The sequence below is a fragment of the Ranitomeya imitator genome, chromosome 2 (assembly GCF_032444005.1).
Source record: "Ranitomeya imitator isolate aRanImi1 chromosome 2, aRanImi1.pri, whole genome shotgun sequence".
NCBI lineage: Eukaryota > Metazoa > Chordata > Amphibia > Anura > Dendrobatidae > Ranitomeya > Ranitomeya imitator.
The window spans coordinates 48772544-48794797 of NC_091283.1; the positions used below are offsets into that span (position 1 = coordinate 48772544).

The 22254-nt window shown below is 40.3% G+C and overlaps 2 protein-coding genes across 7 annotated transcripts in view; both read left to right on the forward strand.

Moving 5' to 3' along the window:
• The window catches only part of LOC138661766 (cytochrome P450 2C23-like), a 137096-nt gene extending 122192 nt beyond the window's left edge, over positions 1-14904 (forward strand). For 2 of the 4 annotated variants that reach the window (XM_069746668.1, XM_069746666.1), the window contains 3 exons: positions 4944-5131; positions 12820-12961; positions 14381-14904. In XM_069746668.1, coding sequence (XP_069602769.1) covers positions 4944-5131; positions 12820-12961; positions 14381-14565 — 515 coding nt within the window. In that variant the 3' untranslated portion in view covers positions 14566-14904. Of the gene's footprint in view, positions 1-4943; positions 5132-12789; positions 12962-14380 lie in introns of all 4 variants that reach the window. The other 2 variants (XM_069746667.1, XM_069746664.1) reach the window with 2 other exon arrangements.
• Positions 14905-16687: 1783 nt separating this feature from the next.
• The window catches only part of LOC138661767 (cytochrome P450 2G1-like), an 82475-nt gene continuing 76908 nt past the window's right edge, over positions 16688-22254 (forward strand). Inside the window, exon 1 of one of the 3 annotated variants that reach the window (XM_069746671.1) lies at positions 16688-16927. In XM_069746671.1, the coding sequence (XP_069602772.1) occupies positions 16748-16927 (180 nt within the window). In that variant the 5' untranslated portion in view covers positions 16688-16747. Of the gene's footprint in view, positions 16928-20764; positions 20985-22254 lie in introns of those variants that run through there. The other 2 variants (XM_069746669.1, XM_069746670.1) reach the window with 2 other exon arrangements.

Sequence of the window (22254 nt, forward strand, 5' to 3'; positions counted from 1 at the left end):
AGCTGACAGTCCATTGAGGTACAACGCCATGTGGGAGGGAGGGTCACAACCTGGCTTCTCCGAACATTTCCATGGAATCAGGTGACAGTGGGTCCAAATGTATCCATGGGTTCAGGTGATGGCCAATGGAGCAAATGTGTATTCTTTCGGCCGGAGCCATGGTCCCCTAAGCTGGCATCTTGTAGAATGTCAAATCTTTGTCCCTTGTGATTGGGCCATGATGTCTTGGCTGCTGCCTTGTAGAATGGTCCTCTGTGTGGTTTTGTAATGACTCTCTGGTTCTTTGGATCTCTGGATTTCTTGGATGTCTTGTAACACAGGCGTATCCCTTTCTATAGTTCACAGCTGTCGTCCTTCATGCCATCATCCACAGGTCAAGTTGAAGGGGTGATGAGGTTAACCCGCACAATTTGATTATTTATATTTCACCCTTCAATGATTGCAAGCCAACAAGCAGCATGGCCTGGTATAATGTGTAATCAACATATTAGCAAAGATCATTGTTCAGTGACCTTACATCCATGTTTTGCAAAGAAAACAGTCCAATAAATAACAACCATTAATCAAGTTAAAAATATTAATTGAACCTACAAGAAAAGTCAACATAAAGATAACAGTTTATGACTCCTGTATTATTGAATTTACATCTGGATAATTAAGATTAAATGCTGTGCCGTCACAATGCATTTACCCATTATGGCATATTGTTACGATAGGGGGGCAAGAGACAAGAGTGGACCCACTAGACCGTAATACCAAACCTCCCTCGAGCGAGCGAGACAGGTAGACCAACCCCTATACAGGGATCGTTAGGGAGCAAGCTCGAAAGTAACTAGTACTAGACGTGCCAGGTCCAGGGATCGGCTCCAGAGGAGAGGAAAGGAAGTAATGATGGAGGGGACAAAGGGAGACATATAAAAGAACCTAGGAAATGGTAGCGGTGGGATAGGGAGCTCCTAGGAACAGGAGACAAGGAACGCAGGGCAGGAAGGCTGGGAAACCGAACTATATGAGTAGGGGAGGAGAAGGACCAGGGTGCAGAGCCAAACACAGAGCAAGTCTGACAGGTTTAACTTAACAATCAGGCGCCTTCACAAAGGAAGGGTGGACTGAAATACAAAGTGGCTGCTTCCTATTGGCCCAGCAATGCTGTCGGGTCAGGTCGCAGCCAGGAAACAAGTGCGGGAGTGTGCGCGCGCCCGATCCCTAAGGAGAGGATGGGAGGAGACCGAGCGCGTGCCAGGCAACAGAGGGGAGGCACGCTAACGCGCACGCAGAGACACGTGCCGGGACCCAGACCAGGAAGGAGCCGGGAATGACGTGGGAGCGCCGGCCAAAGAGGAGGGAGAAGCGGTGACCGCGGCGCCGACAGAGGTAAGTATAGATGCAACACATATTCTGTTGGTTCTTTTGATATTGTATAAATGTCTCAAGTTGTAATGTAATTGTTTTACTTACTTAAAGGGACTCTGTCACCCCAAAAATGGTATCTGAGCTTAGCCCACTTGCATCAGGGGCTTATCTACAGCATTTTGTAATGATGTAGATGAGCCCCGGATGTAACCTGAAAGATGAGAAATAAAGGTTAGATTATGCACTACTAAAGCAGGATGGCACCATTGAAGCTCTAAAAAACTATAGGGAGAAAAATACTTTATCTAAAAAACTAATTAAAGCTGCCAAAAAGGAAACAGAGAAGCACATTGCTAAGGAGAGTAAAACTAATCCCAAACTGTTCTTCAACTATATCAATAGTAAAAGAATAAAAACTGAAAATGTAGGCCCCTTAAAAAATAGTGAGGAAAGAATGGTTGTAGATGACGAGGAAAAAGCTAACATATTAAACACCTTCTTCTCCACGGTATTCACGGTGGAAAATGAAATGCTAGGTGAAATCCCAAGAAACAATGAAAACCCTATATTAAGGGTCACCAATCTAACCCAAGAAGAGGTGCGAAACCGGCTAAATAAGATTAAAATAGATAAATCTCAGGGTCCGGATGGCATACACCCACGAGTACTAAGAGAACTAAGTAATGTAATAGATAAACCATTATTTCTTATTTTTAGTGACTCTATAGCGACAGGGTCTGTTCCGCAGGACTGGCGCATAGCAAATGTGGTGCCAATATTCAAAAAGGGCTCTAAAAGTGAACCTGGAAATTATAGGCCAGTAAGTCTAACCTCTATTGTTGGTAAAATATTTGAAGGGTTTCTGAGGGATGTTATTCTGGATTATCTCAATGAGAATAACTGTTTAACTCCATATCAGCATGGGTTTATGAGAAATCGCTCCTGTCAAACAAATCTAATCAGTTTTTATGAAGAGGTAAGCTATAGGCTGGACCACGGTGAGTCATTGGACGTGGTATATCTCGATTTTTCCAAAGCGTTTGATACCGTGCCGCACAAGAGGTTGGTACACAAAATGAGAATGCTTGGTCTGGGGGAAAATGTGTGTAAATGGGTTAGTAACTGGCTTAGTGATAGAAAGCAGAGGGTGGTTATAAATGGTATAGTCTCTAACTGGGTCGCTGTGACCAGTGGGGTACCGCAGGGGTCAGTATTGGGACCTGTTCTCTTCAACATATTCATTAATGATCTGGTAGAAGGTTTACACAGTAAAATATCGATATTTGCAGATGATACAAAACTATGTAAAGCAGTTAATACAAGAGAAGATAGTATTCTGCTACAGATGGATCTGGATAAGTTGGAAACTTGGGCTGAAAGGTGGCAGATGAGGTTTAACAATGATAAATGTAAGGTTATACACATGGGAAGAGGGAATCAATATCACCATTACACACTGAACGGGAAACCACTGGGTAAATCTGACAGGGAGAAGGACTTGGGGATCCTAGTTAATGATAAACTTACCTGGAGCAGCCAGTGCCAGGCAGCAGCTGCCAAGGCAAACAGGATCATGGGGTGCATTAAAAGAGGTCTGGATACACATGATGAGAGCATTATACTGCCTCTGTACAAATCCCTAGTTAGACCGCACATGGAGTACTGTGTCCAGTTTTGGGCACCGGTGCTCAGGAAGGATATAATGGAACTAGAGAGAGTACAAAGGAGGGCAACAAAATTAATAAAGGGGATGGGAGAACTACAATACCCAGAGAGATTAGCGAAATTAGGATTATTTAGTCTAGAAAAAAGACGACTGAGGGGCGATCTAATAACCATGTATAAGTATATAAGGGGACAATACAAATATCTCGCTGAGGATCTGTTTATACCAAGGAAGGTGACGGGCACAAGGGGGCATTCTTTGCGTCTGGAGGAGAGAAGGTTTTTCCACCAACATAGAAGAGGATTCTTTACTGTTAGGGCAGTGAGAATCTGGAATTGCTTGCCTGAGGAGGTGGTGATGGCGAACTCAGTCGAGGGGTTCAAGAGAGGCCTGGATGTCTTCCTGGAGCAGAACAATATTGTATCATACAATTATTAGGTTCTGTAGAAGGACGTAGATCTGGGGATTTATTATGATGGAATATAGGCTGAACTGGATGGACAAATGTCTTTTTTCGGCCTTACTAACTATGTTACTATGTATATTATACTCACCAAGGGGCAGTCCCGTTGCGGTCCGGTCCGATGGGCATCGCAATCCAGGTCCAGCACCTCCTATCTTCATTCGATGACGTCCTCTTCTTGTCTTCTTGCTGCTGCTCCGGCGCAGGCGTTCTTTGTCTGCCCTGTTGAGGGCAGAGCAAAGTACTGCAGTGCGCCATTTATAGCATCATATGCTCTAGAAATCCCTTTAGAAGAGTCCCTATTAATAGAAAAATAGTATTCATAATCAGATTTTAAGCTTTCTGACCCATTATTCATACTGTTCATAAAATGTCTAATTTGAAGATATTTGAAAAAGTCTCTCTTACTAATGCTATATTTATCCACCAGTGAAGAAAATGGAGATAGAGCATTAGCTTGCATCAAGTTCCCTAATCGAGTTATTCCTCTTTCTATCCAATCATCTGGCTTAAGGAATGGCATGGCATACTGCAGTGTTTCGAGCGGAACATTATCCAATCTAAAGGGGACCAGTTTATATCCAATATTTTTATTCCTCCAAATGTTTATTCCAGCTACAATTATAGGAGAAGTATTGGGAGAGAAATTCCTAGATAAACTTAGGTGCAACAGAAAGTGGGACGATATGAGTACTTTTGTGTTACATTGTTTACATTTTGTTCCTATGGAGTTTGAACACCTTTCCTCTCAGCTCCAGATCCAGATCTACTGTTATCAGTCTTGCAAAGTCATAAGTATCTTGACCACATCATTGGCTGTTTACAGAGCAGTTCTCCTATTCATCACTCACTTTCCTGGAATTTTGCAATGGCCATTTTATCTCTATATACAAATACAGTGATAAAAGTGTAAACTTTAGAACATGCCACTGTCAGACCTGAATGTTTTACAGAAGCTCATTCAACTCAGAAGAAGGATAAAGCTACTAAACTAGAAATGACAGTCAAGAAGGAGTGATGGATTCCCAGCAACAAGGAACTGAATAGGCTCCTAAAGACACATATTTAGCATATCCATTTTAGGCTATGTGCCCTCGATCAGGATATAGCAAAGTTTTGGAAGTAGCACACTTTAGCTGCATCCAAAACGTTGCCTTCTAACTACACAGGTAAATCCGCACGTGTTCATTGAACCATGAGGATTCATCACATATAATGGGCACAGTGGGCATCAGGTTTCTATAAATCCCATACACTGTGCTTGTAACCAATAACTCAGCAGTTTGGACACAGCACAGTTGAGCTGCATCCAAACTGCTGCTATTCTGGATTGTGGTCACATACCCTTAATTTTTCAAACAATCTTCAACTGTTACTTGGTTGTAATTGCAAAATAGATATAATTTGAATATAATTCTAGATTGAAAAATATTTCCATTGTTCCATTTTTGTTAACTTCAGAGAAGATCCACAAAGAAATTGACAATGTAATAGGGAAAGATCGCTGTCCATCAATAGAAGACAAAAGTAAAATGCCGTATACAGAAGCCGTAATCCACGAGATCCAGAGATTTGCTGATATTGTTCCTGGAGGAGCTCCACATGCTGTCAGCAAGGACACAACCTTCAGAGGATTCCACATTCCAAAGGTAGAGTACGCTGCTCCTCTCAATCTTTTGATCATGTTTGCCAGCCTTTGATGGTTGGTATCAGCAAGATGGGTAGCTTAGTGGTATGAGAAGAGTGCCTTCACAAATTTTCAAACATAGTCACTCTATTTTTTAGAAATCTTGGCCCTCCCTGCACAAACTCCAACCAATGATCTCTCCAAGTCTTGGTCTCAACCTTTCCGAAACATAAGAACCTTCCCTAGGCCAGAAAGATTTAACTATAGTTCAGGAGGTGTCCCCTTTTTTTCTGGAGTTTTCTGAACATACAATCTTTTCAGTCTATGAATCAAATGCAGAATGTAGGAATCAAGTACATTGGACATGATTGGATCCCTTTGTCTCTACTGGCGGCCATACCTACAATGGGGGAAATAAGTATTTGACCCCTTGCTGATTTTGTATGTTTGCCCACTGACAAAGACATGAACACTCTATGCTTTTAAGGTTATTTTTAACATTGAGAGATAGAATATCAAAAATAAAATCCAGAAAATCACATTGTATGAATTATGTAAATTTATTTGCATTTTGCAGTGAGATATAAGTGTTTGATTCCTTACCAACCATTAAGAGTTCTGGCTCCTACAGACCAGTTAGATGCTCTTAATCAACTCGAGACCTGAATTAATGACAGCTGTCTTACATAGACACCCTTATAAAAGGCTCCTGTCCACAGTCTCAATCAATCAGTCAGACTCTAACTTCTACAACATGGGCAATATCAAAGAACTTTATAAGGATATCAGGGACAAGATCATAGACCTGCACAAAGATGGAATGGGCTACAAAACCATAAGTAAGATGGTGGGTGAGAAGGAGACAAATGTTTGTGCAGTAGTAAGAAAATGGAAGAAATACAAAATGACTGTCAATCGAAATCAATCAGGAGCACCATGCAAAACCTCACCTCGTGGAGTATCCTTGATCATGAGGAAGGTGAGAGATCAGCCTAAAACTACATGGGGGAACTTGTTAATGATCTAAAGGCAGCTGGGACCACAGTCACCAAGAAAACCATTTGTAACACATTACGCCTTAAAGGTTTAAAATACTGCGGTGCTTGCAAGGTCCCCCTGCTCAAGAAGGCACATGTGCAGACCCGTCTGAAGTTTGTCAGTGAACACTTGCATGATTCTGTGAGTGATTGGGAGAAGGTGCTGTGGTCAGATGAGACAAAAATTGAGGTCTTTGGCATTAACTCAACTCGCCGTGGTTGGAGGAAGAGAAATGCTGCCTATGACCCAAAGAACACCATCCTCACTTTCAAGCATGTAGGTAAAATCATTATGTTTTGGGGCTGTTTCTCTACTAAGGGCACAAGACTCCTCATTGCATCAATGGGAGAATGGATGGAGCTATGTACCGTAAAGTCCTGAGTGACGACCTCCTTCCCTCCTCCAAGACATTAAAAATGGTTTCAGTAAGACAACACCCAAAACATACAGCCAAGGCAACAAAGGAGTGGCTCAAAAAGTAGCACATTAAGGCCATGGAGTGGCCATAGAAAACTTTTGGAGGGAGATGAAGCTCGGAGTTGCCAAGCGAAAGCCTCAAAATCCTAATGATTTGGAGATGATCTGCAAAGAGGAGTGGGCCAAAATTACTCATTATCAACTACAAAAAACATCTGACTGTGGTGACTGTCATTATCTCATGGGTAAGCTACATTTCGGTTGCATATGCACAGCACTTTAACCTTTTCCCTTATGGGTGTCCATACTTAGTAACTTTACATTTATGCTATTTGTGCTATTATAGTACATCCGGTGGGAGGGTGCATTCATGGTTTGCTTGCCCATCTCTTAATATGTTCACTCGGGCTTTTTACCACCGTTAGGGAGTTTATTATTGGTATTACAAGCATAGCCTGAGCTATATGGATAATCAGTCACCACCTGTATGCATCATCTTCGTTATACTTGTCCAGTGATTTTGTTTTTATCTTTGCACGAAGTTATGGCCTGTGCTGTTTATCATGTTGTAATATAAATAAAATTGTATTTATACTTTTTCTAAAAACGAACCACATGGCATTAGTGATTATTTATATACGTTTCAGTTATATTTGGGAATCTAGACTCTTGTTCTTTTTGTATGATTTCTATATGGTCCTTTGAAGAGTATTTCCCATGAATATGGTCCTTTTATATTTTGGGTTCCGATATGTTTATCAAAAAACATCTGACTGCTGTGCTTTCCAACATGGGTTTTGGCACCAAGTATTAAGTCTTGTTTGCCAGAAGGATCAAATACTTACAGTATTTCTCACTTCAAAATGCAAATACATTTATATAACTTAAACAATGTGATTTTCTGGATTTTATATTTGATATTCTATTTCTCAATGTTAAAATTTACCTATTCACAAAAACACTGAACTTTAGGAAGGCAAAGTTTGACCAGCTTAGAGATGCCCTTAATCTGGTAGACTGGGACAATATCCTCAGAAATAAGAATACAGATAATAAATGGGAAATGTTTAAGAACATCCTAAATAGGCAGTGTAAGCGGTTTATACCTTGTGGGAATAAAAGGACTAGAAATAGGAAAAACCCAATGTGGCTAAACAAAGAAGTAAGACAGGCAATTAACAGTAAAAAGAAAGCATTTGCACTACTAAAGCAGGATGGCACCATTGAAGCTCTAAAAAACTATAGGGAGAAAAATACTTTATCTAAAAAACTAATTAAAGCTGCCAAAAAGGAAACAGAGAAGCACATTGCTAAGGAGAGTAAAACTAATCCCAAACTGTTCTTCAACTATATCAATAGTAAAAGAATAAAAACTGAAAATGTAGGCCCCTTAAAAAATAGTGAGGAAAGAATGGTTGTAGATGACGAGGAAAAAGCTAACATATTAAACACCTTCTTCTCCACGGTATTCACGGTGGAAAATGAAATGCTAGGTGAAATCCCAAGAAACAATGAAAACCCTATATTAAGGGTCACCAATCTAACCCAAGAAGAGGTGCGAAACCGGCTAAATAAGATTAAAATAGATAAATCTCAGGGTCCGGATGGCATACACCCACGAGTACTAAGAGAACTAAGTAATGTAATAGATAAACCATTATTTCTTATTTTTAGGGACTCTATAGCGACAGGGTCTGTTCCGCAGGATTGGCGCATAGCAAATGTGGTGCCAATATTCAAAAAGGGCTCTAAAAGTGAACCTGGAAATTATAGGCCAGTAAGTCTAACCTCTATTGTTGGTAAAATATTTGAAGGGTTTCTGAGGGATGTTATTCTGGATTATCTCAATGAGAATAACTGTTTAACTCCATATCAGCATGGGTTTATGAGAAATCGCTCCTGTCAAACCAATCTAATCAGTTTTTATGAAGAGGTAAGCTATAGGCTGGACCACGGTGAGTCATTGGACGTGGTATATCTCGATTTCTCCAAAGCGTTTGATACCGTGCCGCACAAGAGGTTGGTACACAAAATGAGAATGCTTGGTCTGGGGGAAAATGTGTGTAAATGGGTTAGTAACTGGCTAAGTGATAGAAAGCAGAGGGTGGTTATAAATGGTATAGTCTCTAACTGGGTCGCTGTGACCAGTGGGGTACCGCAGGGGTCGGTATTGGGACCTGTTCTCTTCAACATATTCATTAATGATCTGGTAGAAGGTTTACACAGTAAAATATCGATATTTGCAGATGATACAAAACTATGTAAAGCAGTTAATACAAGAGAATATAGTATTCTGCTACAGATGGATCTGGATAAGTTGGAAACTTGGGCTGAAAGGTGGCAGATGAGGTTTAACAATGATAAATGTAAGGTTAAACACATGGGAAGAAGGAATCAATATCACCATTACACACTGAATGGGAAACCACTGGGTAAATCTGACAGGGAGAAGGACTTGGGGATCCTAGTTAATGATAAACTTACCTGGAGCAGCCAGTGCCAGGCAGCAGCTGCCAAGGCTAACAGGATCATGGGGTGCATTAAAAGAGGTCTGGATACACATGATGAGAGCATTATACTGCCTCTGTACAAATCCCTAGTTAGACCGCACATGGAGTACTGTGTCCAGTTTTGGGCACCGGTGCTCAGGATGGATATAATGGAACTAGAGAGAGTACAAAGGAGGGCAACAAAATTAATAAAGGGGATGGGAGAACTACAATACCCAGATAGATTAGCAAAATTAGGATTATTTAGTCTAGAAAAAAGACGACTGAGGGGCGATCTAATAACCATGTATAAGTATATAAGGGGACAATACAAATATCTCGCTGAGGATCTGTTTATACAAAGGAAGGTGACGGGCACAAGGGGGCATTCTTTGCGTCTGGAGGAGAGAAGGTTTTTCCACCAACATAGAAGAGGATTCTTTACTGTTAGGGCAGTGAGAATCTGGAATTGCTTGCCTGAGGAGGTGGTGATGGCGAACTCAGTCGAGGGGTTAGGGAGAGGCCTGGATGTCTTCCTGGAGCAGAACAATATTGTATCATACAATTATTAGGTTCTGTAGAAGGACGTAGATCTGGGGATTTATTATGATGGAATATAGGCTGAACTGGATGGACAAATGTCTTTTTTCGGCCTTACTAACTATGTTACTATGTTACTATGTTACTATTCTTAAAATTATAGACTGTTCATGTCTTTGTCAGTGAGCGAAGTTACAAAGTCAGCAAGGGATCAAATACTTATTTCCCCACTGTATAGTGTGTGTGGGTTTTTATAGTCAACAGGTTTCTCTCTCTCTTTCTTGCTCTCTGTGTCTCTATCTCCTATGGAGTGCGAGCTGTTATGATCATTACGGTCCCTTTTCTATCTCTTCTGTCGTTTGTAAGCTATTATGGTGAGCATGGTCTTCTTTCCTATAGAGTGTAAGCTCTTATGTTCTGCAGCTTCCTCTCTCTTTCCAGTAGTTGTAAGCTCTTATTTACATCAAGGTCTATTCTCTCATCTGTAGAGTGTTAGCTCCTATTGTCAGCAGGGTCTTTTCCTTCACTCTCTCTCCTTTAACTTGTAAACGCTTATGGTCAGCAGGGTCCTCTCTCTTTTTCTCTCTATCTATATCTCTCCTAAGGATTGTAATCTCTTATGATCATCTGGGTCCTTTCTCTATCTCTTCTGTAATGTGTAATCACTCAAGAATAAGCTCTTATCATCAGTGGTGTTTTCTCTTTCTTTTTCAGTGCATAAGCTCTTATGGTCAGAGTAGTTTTCTCTCTACTGTAGAGTGTGAACTGTTATGATCAGTAGGGTCCTGTCTTTGCCATCTGTAGTGTGAAAACTCTTCTTATGGTCAGTGGGGTCCTCTCTCTACTGTAGAGTGTAAACTATCATGGTCACCGAAGCTCTTTCTCTTCTCTGCTTTACATATATTTTCCAAGCAAATACAAGCTTTCCAATATGGATATTCGCACAAAATTATTTACTGCAAATCAAATTTTGGGGGAGAAAATTGGCAAATTCAGTGAATTTTAATTTCAAAACGTGCTCATCCTTACATAGGACTGTTAACAACATCTCATGAGGAGAATAGTAACTAGGAAGGTGACTGAGGTTTTAGGAGTTAACTCATCTCCTGTTATGCACACCATGGTCTAAGAAAGTTTTGGCTGATCAATATTAATAAGTCTACAGTCACTCTGTATGGCTGCAGACTTATGAATTCCCTCAGTGCAAGCACTTTACGCTGTGAGAATTCACAATTTTTGAGTCAGGACCAGAGGGTATATACTGTATGTGTTATACATAATCCCTGTTAGAGCCCGTCCAGTGGGCATGGCATCAGGTCCATACACCTGTATGTACTGAGGCAGTGCCCTCTAGTTGGCCACACCCACTGGACTACTGTGTTGAGGACTCACTGCTACTCATTAAACTAGCAACTAGAATTGCAACATTAAATGAACTAGGCCCCATCCATCTACCTGCTCACTGTTAAGGTTGGCGGAACGCACTGAATATATATATATATATATACATATATATATATATATATATATAAACCTGCTGCTAGTAACAGGCAGCACTATATGGCAGTATAAGCGAACTCTGTTACTTCACAGATTCACTACGAAAAGAGAACGCCGTGCCTTGTTAACCTCACAGGAGATCACAGCTACCTAATAGAGCCAACAGTGGTCATGCAGTAAGAATAGCACACGAGCAACTCCTCTCCGGTGGAGCTGGAATTCTAATGGCTATAAGCCAGCCCTGAATCCACATACACAAAACTCCTCACCAGTTTTATTGTTTTTGGGTTATTGTCAGATCACTGCATGTGCTCTGATTGCTGGCTCCTTGTACTGTTATGCCGGCAATCCAGTAACACAGTGTGCCAGCAATCAGAGCACATGCAGTGATCTGACAATAACCCAAAAACAATAGAATGAGCTCTGAGACGTGGAATCTCTGTAGACCGCAATACCTGAACCTATCCTAAACACAACTAAAGGCAGCTGTGGATTGCGCCTGACACTACCTATGCAACTCGGCACAGCCTGAGGAACTGACTAGCCTGAAGATAGAAATACAAGCCTGACTTGCCTCAGAGAAATACCCCAAAGGAAAAGGCAGCCCCCCACATATAATGACTGTTAGCAAGATGAAAAGACAAAACGTAGGGATGAAATAGATTCAGCAAAGTGAGGCCCGATATTCTAGATAGAGCGAGGATAGCAAAGAGAACTTTGCAGTCTACAAAAAACCCTAAAGCAAAAAACCACGCAAAGGGGGCAAAAAGACCCACCGCGCCGAACTAACGGCACGGCGGTACACCCTTTGCGTCTCAGAGCTTCCAGCAAAACGAATAGACAAGCTGGACAGAAAAAATAGCAACAAAAACAAAGAAGCACTTATCTAAGCAGAGCAGCAGGCCACAGGAAAGATCCAGAAGCTCAGATCCAACACTGGAACATTGACAAGGAGCAAGGAAGACAGAATCAGGTGGGGTTAAATAACAAAGCAGTCAACGAGCTCACCAGAACACCTGAGGGAGGAAGCTCAGAAGCTGCAGTACCACTTGTGACCACAGGAGTGAATTCAGCCACAGAATTCACAACAGCCTAGTATCAGCCTGAGTCAGATGCTGGGACTGACATCTCCGCTGAGCAGGCTACACTGCGGCTGGAGAAGAATGGGAGACCGCAGCGGCGATGGCGAGATTCCCCCTGTGCAGAGGCTGGAACTCGACACCTAACACTTACTTCCAGATACCTAAGTGCTGTTAACAACCCTATATTGTGTAGTGCTGAATCATACATCTTAAAACAAACATTCACTTTCATTAAGCATATAGCATAATACATTTTCCTCTTGTCTTTGAGTTGGTCTTAAAATCAGTCTTTAGATTGATCTTCGGATATTCTGTCACTGACTATCCTGATACATTATTGATGTCAATGGTGTGTATCATGTTCCAAATGACTAAGTGAGGTCTAGTCAAAGCCGGAAGACTCAAAGATCGATCGGAAGACTGAAAGGGCCAAGCAAAGCAGCTGTGGGTTCTAAAGAAACCTCATAGCATATTAAAAGCCTATTTGGGGCATTTTCAATTTGGACAAAATTTGATTTGGACCGAATTGATTCTGCCCAAGACAAATTTCGGCAGATTCGTTCATCTCTGCTTCATAGGAATAACTAAAAAGATCTTACTTTTAACACTTCCAGTTTTCTAGATATTCATATATTCAATTTCAGGGAAGCTTGGTGCTCCCAGTCCTGACTTCTGTTCTCAAAGACCCCAAACATTTCAAGAACCCAGAGGAGTTTGATCCCGGACACTTTCTTAATGAGAAAGGCTGCGTTAAGAAGAGTGATGCCTTTATGCCATTCTCTACAGGTAAGATGTTATTACTTGATTGTGACCTGTGAATACTGAATTTAAGCTTCAGTATATGAAAATATTTTTATATGGTTAGTTTGACAGACTGGTATTAGGAAGATCATTAATGTTACTTGATATGATTTAGGAATCAATTGTTTGTGTGTTTTTAAACCAACTGAATTAATTTACATTTCTCACATAATACAGTTTAAGACACGACTCAAAGGTTTTTTTTGGACTGAGAAATTTTCGGCATCTCAGAAAAGTTCTGAGCTATTGTCTATGGTAGAAAGGTGCTAACCTGGCATGTCATGACTTTTAACCAGGGTTATCAATTTGATTTTGCACTATTTCTGGACAGTTTATTGATAAATCAAGGATCAATATTTTTTACAGAGACACTGTAAAACCATGGTAAATCATTAAGATTATCTAATATAAATTACTGGCAGCACATTGAGACTTTTGACTTTTTTGCAAAGTTCTAAACTTAAAGTTGTTTTCCAAGAATGGTCATTTTTCTCCAAAAGCTCATTCTGGATGAAAATAATAAACTGAGCATTACTTATTTACTTGCTCAATTAATTTACTTGCTGCAGCGACTGAACTTCACTGCTGCCAGTAAGGCTACTTTCACGCTTCTGTTTTCTGGGGTCCGTCGTGGTGCAGCAAAATGACGTATCGACGGACGTCATGAAAATAGGTAAAAACGTGTGAGACGGATCCAGTGTTAAGACGGATCCGTTGTACAGAAATTCAGGGAATTTAATGTCCGGGGACGAGAGAGAGAGAGAGACTCTTTTTCCCGGACTTGAAAATCCTTCTGGGCATGCTTGGAAGAGAAAAACTGGACCTCCGCTGGATTCCAGTGTGTGATTCCAGTGTGTGACGGTCAGCGACAGATCCTGCGTCCATAGGCTTCCATTGTAGCCGACGACGGTCAGCGCAGGATGCGTCGTTGAACGATTTTCTGACGTGCACAAAAAACGTTACAATGAACGTTTTCTGCATTCTCAAAAATCGACGGATTGTGACGGGTATGAAAAGACGGAAGTGTGAAAGTAGCCTAAATGTCCAAACTACAACCAATTATTTGGCTCAGAGTTTTTACTTATTTAGAAGGCATGATTAGCAGTGCTTATTGTTTGGCTGAGCAGTGATGTCTGCTATAATCGTAACATCACCTCTGCAGCCTGTGAACTATCACTGGAGGCAGTGGTGAAGACCGGCACTCCAATGTAGTAAGTATTTATTTCTCCAATTAGGGTACGACCCTTTAAATCATTCTTTAAACTGGATTATGCTGAAAAGAAAACAGGATGCCCACCCATCCATCCTCTGTTGATTTGCAAAAAGGCAATTCAAAATGTTTTTTCTACATCCCACAACCTTTAACTTGACTACTTATGGTGTTTGCGCTTTCTGTTTTCTCAGGTAAGCGCATGTGTTTGGGAGAAGGCCTGGCTCGCATGGAGCTCTTCCTCTTTCTAACCACCATACTGCAGAAATTCACCTTGGAGCCCACTGTAGACAGAAAGAATCTGAGCATAAGACCCGAGCCCAACACCAATGCTTCAAGACCTCAGTCCTACCAGATGAATGTTGTCCCTCGTCTCTGAGCTGAAAATGAACTTCTTTCCTAAAGGAACCTTAGAAGTTCTAGAACTTAGAAAATAAGAAAACTGCTCTAATATTAAAATATATAAATTGAAATAAATACAAAAATTGTGTGCAAACAATTATATTTTTTTATTCTATTTTTAATATCGGCCATGCCTGTATGAGTGTACAAATCATCATTTAACTCTCAAGAACTGTAATCATTTAATGCTAAAAGAAAGATTAAGCTTGTATCACAACTGTTTTATTTTGATAATGTGAGCAAACTGTAAAGCGCTGCAGAATATGTAAGCGCTATATATAAAAATAAAGATTATTACCGGTTATTATTTATTTTATGGAAAGGAGTCACATCTTTGGCTAAGTTCACATCTACACTGGAGGCTTTGTTTGTAGCTCAACTATTTTGACCTGTAAAATGGTAGAATAATGACAAAGGCTCAACTGAGCACATCATAGTCAACTGGGTCTGTCGGGTGCTGCTATTGTCCATCTTGTAACTGCCATTAATTTCTGTTCCTACGATGGAGTGAAACAATAGGTTAAACAGGATAAATATGAATGAAGCTTTATTTTGCTTGTTGCATGTGCATTATTTTGGATAAAGTTCAGTCTTTAGGTATCTAATATTTCCCATGTGAATTGTTGATTATTGGATCGTGCATATGAGCAGCAACTCAATGATGTATTGACCAGTCACACATTATCCAAAGTGGATGGGATTAAGAAAGATCAGGCAGATATCCTTTTCCATTTCAAACTCCTTTCCTTCTTAACTGAGTTCTTCTATTAACCAGTCGATACATCTATTATTGTCAACAAATAAACATGACAATAATAGCCAATGGTCAATTTGTCCATTATAGTTCATTAATGATGAACATGACCATGACAATCAACTAATGCCATGATAGTCAAGTGGCAAATATGCGTCCGGCAAAAAAATGATCAAACTCTCCTTGATAGTACTGGATCGGTGGAGAATGGTCTGTCACTAGTTTGGAGTGCTATGATAAATCAGTCATGGATTATTGGAGGAAAAACAGGTCTGCTGCACTGCTGGCATGAATCTGATCAAGTAACAAATTAAACAAGTAGTACGTGAGGAGTTTTTCCTTCCTTAATCCATCAATGCTTTTGATGTTCCAACCTGTGCAGCTAGGATTACATTTATCTATGCCCTCTCAGTGTTGTGTCTCAGACAACTGAACCAGGTGAGCAAAACTGTTTCTATGGTCATTACTGTTATTCGGATAACACCTTATTGAGCTATCTTGTTCTCTAGCTACTTCTCCATGATTAATCAGACATGACACTCACCCCTCTGACAGCCGAAACTCCAATGGAGAATACTAAGCTGCATCTTCCTTTTACTCTTCTCTTTGAATACTACCCAGATTTGCTGATTGCTGAGTACATATTGTAGTGCAGCGGTGTTCACACAGTGCGATAGATAGGCAGGGACCCATGAGGGTTCAACATAAAATGTCTTTATTCCAGAAAACTCACAAAACAGGTAAGCGATATCCTACAGTACGAAGCCAGGTCCTCAAAACAGTCCATGTCCTAACGCGTTGCTGTGGGCCTGCCGTATCGCTTGGATGCATCAGCAGCTTTGATGTACCTGGCTCTTTGTTATCTTCACTCAGGCCTGGGTTGCACAGAACCGCCTGCTCTGTAGTTGGCTTAGAATCAAACAGAAACTGCAAGGGCTATCTGTGAATGATATGAGCCAGCAGTCCACTGAGAGCCACGTGCGGCTTCTGTTTGAATCTCACTGGGGTTAAAATTACTATATTAGGCTACCGATGAAATCAATCCTCAGTTTTCACTTTGTCATACTGTGAGGATTTTTCCATAAATATGTTTTGTTTCTGCTTGTGAATGCATATTTAATGTGGATCAATTTAGTATCCAAAAGAGTCAACTCTTTTTTGTGATTGAAACCAATTGATTCTGCTCACCAAAAAGTGGCCTGCCGATCACTAACCCTGACTTCACGCCAAGCTGAGACTGAGTAAGCACTGACAGCAGAAGTATTGTGCAACAACTGTAACTCTGCACTTTACACTCGTCCAACCTGTGTTTATTGATTACATGTTGGAACGCTGCCCTGTACTTGCACGAATATAAATATGCAAGGACACAAAACAGACGGAGCTGTAGGGGCTGAGGATCACGATGGCCCTGACTATCTCAGCAACGATTCTCCTGGCTACTGGAGTCACTCTCCTTATTTATCTCTTGAAATGGTGGGGTAGGGTCAAACAGAAGGACCTTCCTCCAGGACCTACCCCACTGCCCGGCTTGGGTAATATCCTTCAGATCAGCACTACAGAAATGCCACAGTCATTAATTAAGGTAAGAAAACTTATTTGTAATCTTACTTTTCATACGGAACTGGTTATACAGTATAGTGATTCCTACTATAACTGTGATGTGAAAGTAACAGTAGTTCCAGCATAATCCTGTGATAGATAAAGGAAACCTTAGGGAATGTGAGTATTCTAGGTGAAATGCCGAGAGACAAAGAAAACCCTATATTAAGGGTCACCAATCTAACCCAAGAATAAAATAAGAATTAGAATAAGATTAAAATAGATAAATCTTCGGGTCCGGATGGCATACACCCACGAGTACTAAGAGAACTAAGTAATGTAATAGACAAACCATTATTTCTTATATCTAGGGACTCTATAGCGATGGAGTCTGTTCCACGGGACTGGCACATAGCAAATGTGGTACCAATATTCAAAAATAGCTCTAAAAGTGAACCTGGAAATTATGGGCCAGTAAGTTTAACCTCTATTGTTGGTAAAATATTTGAAGGGTTTCTGAGGGATGTTATTCTGGATTATCTCAATGAGAATAACTGTTTAACTCCATATCAGCATGGGTTTATGAGAAATCGCTCCTGTCAAACCAATCTAATCAGTTTTTATGAAGAGGTAAGCTATAGGCTGGACCACGGTGAGTCATTGGACATGGTATATCTTGAGTTTTCGAAAGCATTTGATACCGTACCACACAAGAGGTTGGTTTTTCTTGCCATGATACAAATTCTAACAGTCTATTCAGTAGGACTATCAGCTGTGTATCCACCAGACTTCTGCACAACACAACTGGTGGTTCCAACCCCATTTATAAGGCAAGAAATCCCACTTATTAAATCTGACAGGGCACACCTGTGAAGTGAAAACCATTCCCGGTGACTACCTCTTGAAGCTCATCAAGAGAGTGCCAAGAGTGTGCAAAGCAGTCATCAAAGCAAAAGGTGGCTACTTTGAAGAACCTAGAATATAGGACATAATTTCAGTTGTTTCACACTTTTTCATTAAGTATATCATTCCACATGTGTTAATTCATAGTATTGATGCCTTCAGTGTGAATGTACAATTTTCATAGTCATGAAAATACAGAAAAATCTTTAAATGAGAAGCTGTGTCCAAACATTTGGTCTGTACTGTATATATATTGTATACAAATCCATAGCTCAACATTTTACGCAGTTATGATGCTAAATGTAAGTTAATGTCAATGCACAGTCCCACATAGAGTGCTGTGCAAAAGTTTCAGACAGTTGTGGAAAAAATGCTGCAAGATAAGAATTCTATAAACATATAACCCAGACCCATTACCACAAACTAGGGATGGGTAAACACTCGACTAAATCACTGAAACATACTGATTCACTAAGCAGATAACAAACTGCATGATGAACCAAAGAGTGTTTTGTAAAAAGTTATAATTTTATTAACACCAAACAATACAAACAATAAAACAATGCCTCAAAACCATGTAAGTAAATGATGTTACTAGGAGACAGGCGTGAGTAAAATTCTCATAGTTACGAGAAAGCACCAGGTAACAAATACATTCATAGGTTTATAAAGTTGCATACTAGAGCATGCTGAGAAAATACCTTTAGTAGATTTTCATATAGGAATCTCAGTATTCAATATAGGTATAGTATAACACCCTTGGGTGGGTAGGTGATGACCACTTTAATTAATTAGAATACAAGAAATCATAATTCTAATTGCTGCCACAGCCACTATACCTATTCAATACTATTTATTTTAAACATTAGTACTACATAGAATGAATATTCAAACAATATCTGTTAACCAATTTAAGCAACATAACCTGCAGGAGTATTCTATGGAATTAATCCAGTCATATAAATACCGATCAGTAACTTTATAAAGCAGATACAAATCACTGCTACAATAATTTGCTAGCACAATGAATGATATACATGTCCGTACTCAGTACAATAAGCAGTAAATACAGCCTTTGCCCGGACCCTATATGGTGCTACGATACCAGCAACACACAATGATTATACCTGCAAATGCATTCCAAGCAGCTAATGCCTACACGTATACATGGGAATGGTCCAGTATAAAGACAGTTGTCCACATGCTACTATATGTGTCTAAAACACAAAGTGAATAGAGACCCATAAATATACGTGTTACCTAAATCGTAAGGTGATCCCGATACCAGCCACACATGGCACGCCACTGTCCGCCAAACCCCGACGCGCGTTTCGCGACAGCTTCCTCCTGGGGGCGTGTCTACAGGGAGGCGTCATAGAGTTTTTAAAGCCGCCTAGGGCCAATAGAATCGAAGAGGAGTGGAGTTTGCCATCACCTGATGTTATATAAGACCGCCTGCTAGAATCCCCGGCAGCGGCAGTAGAAATCAAAACCGGCGACGTAACACACAAAAGGGGCCATGATATAATCTTTAAGGTTCTGTGGTAGATACATCCGCACCAGATATATTTGATCACAACGTGAATCACCCCCATACCGGGAATGAATGGGCAGTCCAACTTCAAAGCACCGACTACCGGCACCCACCGCAATAACAAATATTTCACAGTAATGGTATGAACCGTAGACAAAATCAGATGACACCTATCCAGGCCCTGTTAAAAATATACCAAAACCAATTATCGGAGCAAAGCCCACATAAAACCGCAATATGCCATCAAAGCATATTAAAACTAGCCCGCCCAGAATCATAGCAGCGAAAAATCCACTGCGATAATACAAATATCCATACAGATCCTGAGAAATGCAACATAATTTCTATATATAGCTTTAAAACAACATTATGTCTGTCTTACTAACTAATAACAAAAACGGCAACAATGAGAATAATGCTGTAGTGATCATTATTTGTATCAAACACCCAGGAATAAATTCAAGTAAAATACCCTATTATAAAGACACACGGTAGATAGTGGAGGACTAACTGATTCAATAGTGTATAACAAATCTATTTATCAGCCATCAATCAGATATAAAATGTGGTGACTGCCCATAAAAAGACTCAAAAAAGAATAAATAGGTGAAAGCGTGGAATAAATTAAACCCAATATAGAGATGAAAAAAATGAATTGTATAACAAACACATAATAAACCCACCCCAGTACAGATCGGTGCCGGGTGTCTGGAGCCTCCCCCTGCAGGTTGGGGCAACCAAACACTCCCGCAACAGCTGCCTAGGTAAACAAATAACCCAATCCAAATTAAGTGTAGCAGATGTGAGAATGAAAAGAAGTAAGAATGTGACGTGATGAAGAAAAAAATGGCAATCATAAATCAAAGGAATCACAGAGGGCTCACCTGCAGGATGGGTCCAACTGTTGATATCTGCAGCAGCCACATGATCAATATAATTCACCATTATATGAATGAATAAAAAATAAAAGAAATATCTAATAGTAAGGTGAAAGAAACATTTAATAAGCATGAGACCTAATAAAATAATAGGCTCATCCACATGAGTGTGCCAAGTCTAGACCCACCACTTTTAACCCAAAATTTATATATAATTACCAGTATAATAGGTTTAATAAATACAAACCCTTTAAATAACACGTAAATAACATGAAAACATTAATAATATAATGGGAACAATAATATGTCAAGCCTCCATGAACACCTATTAATAGGGATGATTCAAACATAGAATCATCTTTTCAAGTCCATATGTGGCTACTGTCCAGTGGAGATCACACACCAATATCAGAGTCACCTGCTTATAATAATTGAAATCCGATCCTAGCACAGAAAGTTCTTGTTGGTTGAAAAGATAATAAATTGTGATACTTCTGCCAGGATCAAAAATATTATGCCACAAAGATGTATCACTTCTTTTCCTCCTGGGCAAAGCAGTTCCATGTGCAACAGATGTTCTTGAATAAATCCGCAGGTCAAAAATTCTTAGAATGCGGCATGGAAAGCCTACTCAAAACACGGCTATATCCCAAAGGTAAGCAAGGCGCTGAAGACAGAGGCATCGAACATCCCTCGCCAACCATCCTCTGTGGTCAAGATAGTAAATCCAACCATATCCGATGCATCCATCAGGAAATCCAATCAAGGAGACCAGGGGTGAACAGGTAATGGCAAGACACACATCCTCTACAATTCAGTGGGACCCAAACTCTATGAAAAAATAAAACTGAATTAAAACAAATTAAAACAAACATATAAACAAACCTCAAAGACACAAAGACTAAATTAAAAAAAATTTAAAAATGACCGATGCCACCAAGACAGAGCAGATGGATGAACCATGTAAGTCACAAAAAGGCCCCAAAGCCCAAATTTTCATTGAGACCCTGAGGTGCTAATGTTCCCAGCCGATAAATCCATCGGCTCTCGACCTGAGCCAATTTTTTGGCTAAATCACCACCTCTAGGTCCCATGCTAACAAGATCTATGGCCTTAACTTTCATCTGCCTAGGATCACTGTTATGGAATTTCTTATAATGCCTTGGGAGTGTTTTAAGGCTGGCAAAATCATGAACCCCTTTAGATTTTTCTATATCGAGGCAATGTTCCCGGATCCGTATTTTTAACTCCCTCGTTGTAAGGCCTATATAGATCTTGCCGCATGGGCACGTAGAGTGGTAGATAACACCCTTGGAAGAGCATGACAGGAAGCTTCTGATCTCATAATTTTTGGATCCATTGAAGTTGGTGAATTTCTTAGCCTTTACGCAATTGGCACAAGCCTTACAACGACCACACGGAAAAAAGCCTATTAGATCTTGATTTGCTCCTTTGCTCTTATTATGTGGGTTGTAATGGCTATGTACCAAAATGTCTCGAATATTTTTGGACCTTTTGGCCACTATTGATGGCTTTGAGGGCAAGCATTGTTTCAATACAGGATCAGTATGTAAAACTGCCCAATGTTTCTCAATGATGTTCTTGAATTGAAACCATTTATTATGGTATCCGGTGATTAACCTGACTTGATCCTTATCCTTGTTTGGCCTGCTAGTGTTACCATACAATAAGGTATTTCTAGGAGTCTTTTCTGCCCTTATTCTACCCTTTCGTATTGTTTTTTGGCTGTAACCTCGCTGTGAAAATCTATCCGCAAGGTCATCAGCCTGCATGCAAAAATCTTCATCTTTAGAGCATATTCGCCTTACCCGCAAAAATTGCCCAACAGGTATTCCTTTTATTGTGGACGGTAAGTGGGCAGACTCTGCATGTAGCAACGAGTTAGTCGCAGTGGGCTTACGAAAAACGTCGGTAATAAGATCACCCTCAGGCAGGGCATGTATCTGCAAGTCGAGGAAATCCACAGACCTACCATATTTATAGGTCAACTTGATATTAAGATCATTGCGATTGAGGGCTGCCATGAGGATGTGT